General features: G+C 36.8%; 1 protein-coding gene across 1 annotated transcript; it reads right to left on the bottom strand.

Moving 5' to 3' along the window:
* Positions 1-1,806: 1,806 nt before the first annotated feature.
* SCML1 (Scm polycomb group protein like 1) lies at positions 1,807-9,407 on the bottom strand. Its single transcript, XM_010595834.3, has 7 exons — positions 9,209-9,407; positions 7,587-7,667; positions 6,997-7,074; positions 5,623-5,727; positions 4,736-5,264; positions 3,549-3,700; positions 1,807-2,379 (listed from the first exon to the last, which is right to left on the bottom strand). Exons 1-7 carry the CDS (start codon positions 9,236-9,238, stop codon positions 2,245-2,247), a joined length of 1,110 nt encoding a protein of 369 aa, XP_010594136.2. The 5' UTR covers positions 9,239-9,407; the 3' UTR covers positions 1,807-2,244.
* Positions 9,408-10,501: the final 1,094 nt, after the last annotated feature.

The raw sequence follows: 10,501 nt of genomic DNA, 5'->3' as shown, positions 1-10,501 counted from the left end.
AACGATTATTTTCTCTAGCATAAAATTTACAGATATATGCTGAGAAATAGGACTAGAAATACAATAAAATCAGTGTAAAATATTCATTAATATCTGAATATTTTATAATCCTGTGCCAGATGTTTTAGGGAAAATAAAATTAAAGAAAAAAAATTACTCAACTGTGACCCTGAACTTCTAAGTGTATTCCACCAGGTAACCCGGGAAATCTGAAGACAGAGGGGTAATACTAGGTGTATTAGGGATACAGCTTCTGGCCCCCTTTGGTAAAAGCAGCCAGAGTTGCCAGCCAGGTATATGAACTCAAATGGGACAAGATATGTTGTAGGCACTGGAATTTTCTAGCATGCTTGTACAACTGATAATATTGTAAGGAACAAAAGTTTTGAGCACAGATAAAGCTCATGGATTTAACTTCTTACTGGTCCCCTGGGGTCTCATTTAAGTTTCCTATAAGAGATCAGCCCTTTGCTCCTAGAAATCTATTTACTAATAGAATGAGGTCAAATTTTAAAACTCAACTATTTGGACATATAAAACCACAAACTAGAGTTGTTCTTTTTCAACTGTAACATATTCATACATTAATGTAACGCGGTAAAAGGAAGTAAAATCATATCTTAGGCTTTGACATTAATTGTTGCGGTTATTTAACTTTATTGTACTTTAAAATCTGAAAACTGCCAAACATATTATTTGTACAAACACCTGAGAAATGTTCAACTGGGCACAGCATCTTCATACAAACAATTTGAATAAAGACTAAGTTTAAGTTAGAATCTTGTCTTATAAAACATGAAGAATACCATCGCGTTTAGCCTGCATTTGTATAGAAAGTACATTTGGTTTTCTAAAAGGAAAATGTACATTCTTGCCCCTGGTGTACATTTTGTTGGCATTTAACAACAAATGGCCGATACTATTAGCACCCATTCTCATAGCTTATAAACATGACATAAACCAATTATACAAACCAGTAACAAAGTAATAACAATGTAATGACAAATAAAATAATATCAGTGAAAGTGTTCCTCTTGAAAGTTTGAATTTTTAAAAGAAAGCCCAGAATGACAAGTCAGAGCTAATGTGCCTTCCAAAATTTCATATAATAAATGGCTCCGAACTAAACAAATTAACTAGAAATGTTGCACAGAACAGAGAACTTCCCTGTATGGAAACCAATTTACTTATGGTTTCTTATCCCCTGAAGAGTAAGTGAGAGGTACTAGTGATAGCAAATGATGGCACATAGTTTTTAAGGAATAAAAACATCTAACTATAATATCCATTGTCCATCATCACCTCTGTAGCAGTACAAAGTGCCATTTTAAATTCACAATGAAAAGATTTACTTGTGCACATTCTTACAGGTATAGAATAAAACATAAATATGGAACAGTATCCTTATGAGGAATAAATACGTACAATAAAATATATACCTATAAAACATTTGAACATAGGAATCTTCACAGAGATGTGCGCAATAAACGCCTAGTTATATGTCCAAGTTTAGTCAACATATGGAACATTTTGAAATCTTAAGTATGTCATTGAAAAAAATGTAGTCAGACTCCACCCAAACCACCCTTGTAGTACAATATCTTCTGCATAAAATTACTCTCTATCTATCCTATAATCTATCAAATAGCTATAGTAAGAACACTTCACGAAAACTTATAAGCTTGCTTTTTTTTTCTTTAAATCTGAACAAATAGAAGATACAGAAAAACAGTAACAGAAAAGTTCTACGGCTACCCCGTTTCCAGAAACTGGTAGAACACGAACGGAGTGTTGCAGTAACGGATAAACTATTTGAGGAAGAGATGATATCTATAGTCGTACCTTTAAATTTTCTTCTAAGGAAAAAATCTTATGGATTGAATTACAGAAGTTTTCAATAGCTAACATTTCCCTTTTGGGATTTAGCTGTTTTGGATCTATATATAAAGATTAACCAAAATCAGCGGGTTTTGTGTTTCTTGTATAAAGTATATTTGTAAACCGAAGAATTAAAATAATAAAAAGACACAAAGAACGAACTGCCAATTTGAATGTTTCAATACTAACAGGCTAAATGGTTTTTAAGGAAGTAGACTGGACTGTAATATAGTTCTACAAAAATTCTAGATATAACATATTAAAGGAACCTTCAACAAAACAAAAATTGCTTAGGCAGCAAAAGACTTTTAACCAAGAATGCACCGGTCCCCCTAAAACAAGTCCAATCTACATTTACACAGTTTTTTAGCTGCTGAGGTAATTGTCTTGCTTAAGTCGTTCAATGTAGTGGCTAAGCTTCACAGCTGTTCCCAGCTTCAGCCCCATGTACTTCATCATCGTGTCACTCTTCAGAAGCAGCAGAGCCTTCCCGTCAATGTCCTGCAGAGAGAAGGAAGTGACCATAATTAATAATGCTTTCATATCTTAGCAGAAATGATTTCTTGATATATGAGAACATGCAAACAAACGAGAGGGCAGCTGTAAATTCCAGATTCTCTGAATATGCATCTATTTCATGAAAACTATTAAAAGTATCACTCATACAGGGAAACATCATTTGATAATTTATAAATTTCAAATTCTGAGAAAAAGGACATTTAACTTAGTATCTTCAGAAAGTACCCTATGTGTTAAACTATCTGATTTTAAACACTGTGTCTTGAACAAAATACTACATACATATCTATGAGAAAAAGAGTCAACAAACTATGACTGGTAGAAATGAATTTTTGACGTTCATTAACTTTCTTAGAAGGGATTACGAGTTTGCCAACATCAATGCAAACTGTCAGTGTGCTGTATGGTGTTGTCTTTATTTGAAAGCTAATCAGTTAGCTGTCTGAAGCTAATTAGATGCTAAAACTAATTACTGGTTTTCTTAGCACATTGAAAAGGGTTTATCAGATATTTGGCCACTAATTTAATTCATTAGAAAACACTGTAAAAGTATTATTCGATAGTTACAAGGCATCCTCCTAAAATTCTTCATTACCTTAATTGACCAACTTATGCTGAAGCATTTCACAATTTTTGGTTTAATAATAAAATGGCACTCGTGGTAGTCACATATCACTGTCTGAAAAGACCTGAAATCCATTATACTACTACCTTTATCAGGCACCTTTATACTTTTCCTACTAAGTAAAACTAAGAGGTTGGAGCTTATAAAATTTTAGCCCATGGCGTTACTTTGAAAAGTGGTCTGGTATCAGCATCACAAACCATCAATAGCCATAGAAGGTTAAGAGAACCAAGCCACAGGGAATCAGTGGTTGGATCCACTGGGTATCATAACAAGGACGCCCGCTTACAGCTTGTGGTCACTCCCTCCTGCTCATTGCACTGGGGCTGACCATGCAGGTGGGGGCCAGGATACTTGTATCTGTCATTACGAAGGGGTTAGTGACAACACTGAGAGGGGCGGTGATTAAATAATCAGGGTGAAAGGTTCCCCCATCATCCACACTCATCAGCACCAACTGAAGTGCCTGTACAGAGGCTATTCAAAGGTATTACAGCAGGAAAATCCTGACAAAAAGGTACGTTACATGTTGTCTGAAGACCTCGATGATGGCCATTGATGTCTGAGGATCTATTTGTCTCACAAACTGTATCACATCGTCCACAGACCAGCCTGAAGGATCCCTGAAGTAGTTTTGTTTCCGGCCACTGAAGTCAGATCCTATTGGTGAACTTGTAACTTCGATGGGGGAGAAAAGACAAATTATACTTGGCCTGATTATTATCGTAAAAGAGATGTTAGGTACAGAATAATGGTCTCATTCCTGGAACCTTCAGTTAAGTAAACCCAATAAAGACCCAAAACTCCAAGTGTAAAAGCTAGTGAAAGCCTATGTAAAGGTGGACTGAAGATGGCTGCCCAAGAGCTTCCCATCTGGCCTTCCCCCAAAAAAGCAGCTTCAGAAGTTACCTTACAGCTTCAAAGATCACAAAACAGAGTGACCAATCCGAGGCCTCTTTGGCCACAGGCAAATATAGCCAAAGGACTGTTGCTTAGGTTAAATCAGGTTAACTTAACCTAACCAAATTACTTTCTAACTTCAAGTACTTGAATGAATTTCTCTTAATCAAAATCTCTCTCTTTCTCTGTCTAGATTAGGTGTATTTGACTAACTAAATACACTGGAAATTGCCAAATTTATGGTTTTGATTGCTTAAATATTTTCATTTTAATCAATAATTTCAATAACCCTATTTTTTATTATCTTTAGGAAACCCTGGTGGCGTACTGGTTAAGAGCTACGTCTGCTAACCAAAAGGTTGGCAGTTTGAATCTACCAGGTGCTCCTCGGAAACCATATGGGGCAGTTCTACTCTGTCCTATAGGGTCGCTATATGTTGGAATTGACTTGACAACAATGGGTTTGGTGTTTTTTTTTTTTTTTCTTTTTTACTATTATCTTTAAGAACCAAATTAGTTTTAGTTCTTTTGCCAAATATCTACCATGTATTGAATACGGACGTTTTAAGCATCATTTTACTCTTTATATTCCTGTCTCTTATGGCCTAAAATGCTTACATAAATTTTGAAGAAAACAAAATTACTGCCAAACTGATTTGGGGAAATACAGCCTCCTGCCCCCAAGACCCCCGCCTGAAGAGCATAAAACCAGCCCTCAACATGGGAAACAAAAGGCTTCCCCTGGCTTGCAGGAAGGACACTGCTGAATATAGGTCAAACAGTGCTACTTAACATGTATCATTTCAAACTCACCAAAACCAGAAGGGATGCACAGGCTACGCTGGCCAACATTCTTATTCTCCAGTATACCTGGGTAACCCATCACCTCAGGGTTCCTCCGTGTGCTGGGCTCTCCCTGGGCCAGCATCGAGGCAGGTATCGCAACAGCAGGTCTTGAAGGTGAGAAGATACTGCTGGTACTGGGCACCTTTGGGCTAGAAAAGCAGGGCATTACTGAAGGACCAGGCACTGCGTCTTCTGGTGTGTAATATGACTGATAAGACCGTGTGGAGAAGACAGAGGGAGCCGGTGGACTCCGGATGAGGCCCCGATCCTGCTCCTCGTAGACTGGCTGCTCTACTTCAGTGGGTGCTTCTGACTGAAAAGGTGCTCCTTCACAGTTGGGCTGGGAATTACTTTCCTGCCTTTCTACTGGTAAAGTTGGGCTATAACTTTCAGGGTAGTTGAATACAGCAGGAGGCCCCTTTTTCCTCATTTTCTGGTATTTGAGTTTCTTAGTAAGTAGGTAGCTATAATTTCTGTGTGTATATCCAAGTGGCTTCTGAAATGACAAAGTAAATGAAATAATATTTTCCATCCAACACTGCTTTACATTAAAAAAAAATTATTAAAGATAAATGCGCTCTTTTGATTATATGATTTATTTGTAGTCCTATTTAACCCCACAGTTTAACTGTATTTTATATATCATGGATACAAAATACTCATTGTCATACATTTATCAAACCTAAATTTTAGTATCCTTCCAACAGAGTTTTAGTTCCTTGTTTGCTACTATAGCAAGTATAGATCTGCTTTGCTAATCTCAGAGTTATTAGTTCTCTGTCACTTCTCATTGATTGGTACCTTTAGAAAGCAGAGGTTTATCATAGTTGTGAAAATATTCTTATAACACTTACACGATTCTGCCACAATATTTTTGCATGAAAACGGTGAATTTTTGAAACTTTTCCATGAATCACATCAAACTTCTTATCCAGTTTTTGAATAGCGTCACATATGACCTGTTATAATACAAGCTATTTTAGTACTTCCTATTTCAAAAGAAAAGTAACATAGTAAAATACCATCAAGCCAAATTCTAACTGCTAGAAAGAAAGTTAGTTCTCAAGCTGTCAGACATTTCTTGTTTCCCACTTGTGCCTGACTTTAGGTGACCTGCCTGAGTGCCTGAGATAAGGAGCCCCAACCTTCTAGTAAACTACTCTATTTCACACAGGCATTGAAAGGAGCTTGAATACTGGAAAGCAAGTTTGCCACAATTCTTATAACCTATCACATTTATGGCAGGGTCCTTTCACATCAAGAGGGTGCAGTTGTCAGAGAGGAACTTTCTAATCTGCTAAAACGCCCAAGAGTCTCCCTCATGTGAACTAAGAGGCAGTGAACTATCAGATGTGGAGGGAACACTAAACCAAATATAACTGTTCTGACTTCTGCCTTCGAAGTCGTTTAAAATCACGCAACCAACAATTAACCTTGCAAACCCCTTGAGTAAGTACATGCCCCCTGTATAGCCAATGTCACTGAATTTTTCTTGGAATACACAGAAATGTCATTTGGGCAAAAATGCACTAAAATAAAAGGCCAGAAACATTTCTTCACTGCCTCAATTCATTCATTCAAATAAACATTTATTGAGGGCCTACCACCTGTCAGAACTACTTTGCTGGGCACCAGGACCGGGACATAAAAGAAACACTCCCTGCCCTAAAGGAAACCCCATTTTGGTTGGAGAGGGAAACAAGAAACTATTTCAACAGACAAAGTGCTTCACAGCCCAGAGCAGGGGGTCTCAAAGTGTGTCCCTGGATGGGCAGCACCGACATCACCCGTGAGCTTGTTAGAAATGCACAGTCTCAGGCTCCACCCCAGACCTACTGAACCAGGAACCTCAGAGCGGGGGTGGGGTCTGCGGTTTAACAAGCCCTCCAGGTGATGCTGATACACTCTCACTGCCCCCATCAGCCAATGTCCTGTAAAGATTTTGTAGGGGATGTTAAATACTGAACAATCTAGATGACAGAGACAACTACACTTAATTAGTGATGGATTTTTAAAAAGCTACCAAAATCTATATATTGCCATTTCAAAATTTCTACCTGAGGGTGCTGTTCAAACGCTAAATTGTTAAAAAAAAAAAAAATCATCACAATGAGGTCATAGTTATACATCATTTGATAACAGCAACATTTCAATGACATCAAATGAGATAAAGACAATTTTAGCTCCATATCTTAGCAAACCATGTTTGAGAGGCAGAACTTTCATACCTGGCAATGAGTAAGAATATCCTGAATAGATTTTTGCTGCTCTTCGTTGTAGGATTTGTCAGAGACACCATTTTCCTGCTAATATTTTAAAATCAAGTAATTAATTCCTTACTTCTATAAGAGCCAAACTGAGCACTAGGGAAAAAAATCACTTCATATGTGTTTACTTCAATTGTTTTTATTTATTTTTCACCAAGCTTTCAAAGGGTTTCAGAAATCTTTATAATACTGAGCAGAGATAAAATGAAAGAAAAACTGATGTTAATATGAGAATGAAAAAGACAAGACCCAAGTAAGAAAGGTGATAATGAAAGAATGTATTGTTAGAAAGATTAGAAAGGAAATGAATTTTGGACTGCAAATGAATACAAAACTGCTCTGAATTTCCTATGATATAAGGAAACCAGGGTAGCAAAATGGTTAAGTACTCACTGTCTAATGAAAGGATGCACACAAATTCAGGGGAGAAATATTTTCCTGAATGTGAGTTTGAAGGAACGCTATAGTATATGAAGGCCAAAAAGGAATTTAAATCTTCTTCTTTAACTTGGTGTTAATACATTCGCCAAACAGCAATTAGTAGTACTTACCTTATTGGCATTTGCATTGTTTGGTTCAAATGCATAAAGGATAGTATTATCATCTTCATAACCAGGTATCCGTGTTCTTATCTGAGGAAGATTTATTAACAAATTAAAAGGAAAGACGAAAGAAAGAACTGAAAGAAAAGCTCAGGACTTCAATTTTGCTTTCAGGAAGCTCCAAAGGCCTGTTTATGCCATCAAAGGACTTTTGTCCATTGCAAAAACTACGACTACACGAAAAGACATACTTGCAGAGCTGTTTGCTCATTAACTCAGCTACAATTAAGACACTATTTTTCATGAATTGAAGATTTTATGCACTTCAGAGTTGAAAAACTAGCCGTCTAGTTTGTAATTTGGCATCAGAACCCTTTTGAAAGCAAGTATTTCTAATTATGAGCAAAGGACCAAATCCTACACGGCTTTTGATTTTTAAACAATCAAACAGTGCCACTATGTGGACAAAATAGGAAACCACTTGAGTACCTGTTTTTTTAAACAAATTAATCTCTAAATCACCCTAAATGCTTTTTTGGAATAAGACAGAGTATAAATAAGTAAAAACTCACTACATTTCATTCTAACGCTTTATTCTAAGAATGAATCGTAAACTATAAGAATAATTTTAAAGTAAACATACTCAGTAGCTATGTGTGTCTTTGTTTCAAAATATATGATAGAAAACTGCCTGAATTAGCCTTGCATTGATTAGATAACCAACATAATATGGCACTGTATTATAGATTAGTACTTATAAAAATAATATCACCATTTTACCCTTGCACAGTGCTTTATGCTTTTTAAAGCACTTTCACATAATGTCAGAAACCATGACTCTTGGTAGGCAATTAACATTATCTCCATAGATGAAAACGCTGGGGCTGATGGAAGTCAAGGGACTTGCCTGTACTACTTAATTGGCATTAATATCCATGTCCTTATGTAATTAATTAATGTGTTTTCTGTTAAGCCAAATTATATATATAGTTTAATAATTCAACTTGAAGGATCAAGAAACATAGCAGAATGTGATGGAAATATAAACAGTCCAACCACTTTGGAAAACTGGCAAATTGTTATGAAATTAACTTTGCTCCAACCCCATGAGCTAGCAATTCAACTCCTGAGTATTAGCCAAAAGAAATGTAAATATGAGTTCACAAAGAGACCTGTCCAGGGATGTTCATAGCAGCTTTTTACATGATAGCCCAAGCCTGGCAACGACCCAAATGTCCATCAAGAACGGATAAACAAAGTGTGTATGTTCATAAAACGGAACAGTATTCATTACTAAAAGGGGATAAACTATTAGTACAAAGCAGATAAATCCCAAAAATTTTACACTTAGGCAGTGAAATCAGGGAAGTGAGTACAAACTGCATTATTTCATTTATATAGAGTTCTAGAACAATCAAAACAACGCTTTCGAGGTGTGCGTGAGAACTGATGGGAGAGAGATATGAGATAACTTTCTGGGGAGATGGGAAATGTTCTGTATCTTGATAGCAGCGCGGATTAAACTCATGAATTATATACTTAAGATCTGTGCATTCCACTATAAAATTCAAATCAATTAAAAAAAAAAGAAATACAGCAGAACAAATGGATTTTCATTTTGAAATACAAACCACGCCGTTGTCACTGGAACAGCTAGACATTTTTTTTGTGCAACAGGATAAACTCCGCTTTGCTGGGTTGGATGTATTTCTTTTTTAAATTTGCTGGAAGGCCTGTGAAACCTTCAACTCCTGAAAAGCAATGCATAAAAAATTTACTGCACACACTTACTACCTTAATATGGACAGGCTCGCAGAATGCCACCTCAAATTGAACTGGAGTCCTAGTTGAATTTTAAAGAGTGTCAAAAACAGGAACTCTTCCATTAGTGATTTGGAAGTCTTGAAAAATTGAGGGGCTTTCTTGAACATTACTAGGACTATGAATCAAAATCAAACACAATTCCAAACTGTGAAATGAATGCTTCACAGCTTAAATTCTACAGAGTAAATACTTGTCTATTTGGAAACAAATGGACAAGAGAACAGGATTCCTTACTGCTTTTGGAAAGGAGCTCAGAAAGGCTTGTTACCTAGGGAGGCCGAGCACGCTGGGAAAAGCCCCTAAATGAGAGTCAGGAGTCTATTCTGGATTTGGATCCTACCACCTACGTGGACTGGGCAGACCAGTTCAGACACCACTTCTTCACCTGCGAGGTGAAAACCGGCCGAGGTTATACCTAAGGTCCATTTCAGCTAATATTACGATTGCTTAACTTAGTTAAATCTTGTGTTAAACCTAAATAAACGTAGGTGAAATTTAAGCCAAAAAATCTCCTAATATTGTGTACGTTCAGTTCTGGTCCTGAGTTACTTCTACTCTAAAACTATGGAATTAAAAAGGACATTGACTGCCAACACTATCGTACTTTATGTTGCATCAGAGATCTGAAGACTTGCATCACAGTTGAGGAAAAAAAAAAGGGTGCATTAATGAAAGAGTGAATTCATTTATGGCCCCTGAGCGAGAGCAGTAATGAGTGGCAAAATTAAGTGATGCAAGTTTCATGCCCTTTCCCATTTCCCACCTCAGTCCACAGGAGAGATACCCATGAGCCAGGGCCCCAAAGAGAGAAACCCAAAGGAGATAAAGAAGATAGGAGAAGTAACTCGCCAATCAGACTATGCAGACTAATACTGTGTGAAAGTTTAAGGTTATAAAATACGTCCAACTTGAGCTGTAACTTCAACCAAATTTTAATACTGCTTATTATTTTCTGATTATAAAACTAACACAAGCTGTGAATAATTAAATTGCGCAGCATTCCTACAGAGGAAGAGTACAGGCTGTGAGCATAAACAAACTACTGCTACGCACAGCAAGCATGAATCTCACAGACAGAACGTTGAATAAAAGCATTCGGA

Source organism: Loxodonta africana, chromosome X (assembly GCF_030014295.1).
Source record: "Loxodonta africana isolate mLoxAfr1 chromosome X, mLoxAfr1.hap2, whole genome shotgun sequence".
NCBI classification, from domain to species: domain Eukaryota; kingdom Metazoa; phylum Chordata; class Mammalia; order Proboscidea; family Elephantidae; genus Loxodonta; species Loxodonta africana.
The sequence above is the reverse complement of the archived record's forward strand: the minus strand, read 5'-3'. Positions and strand labels throughout refer to the sequence as shown.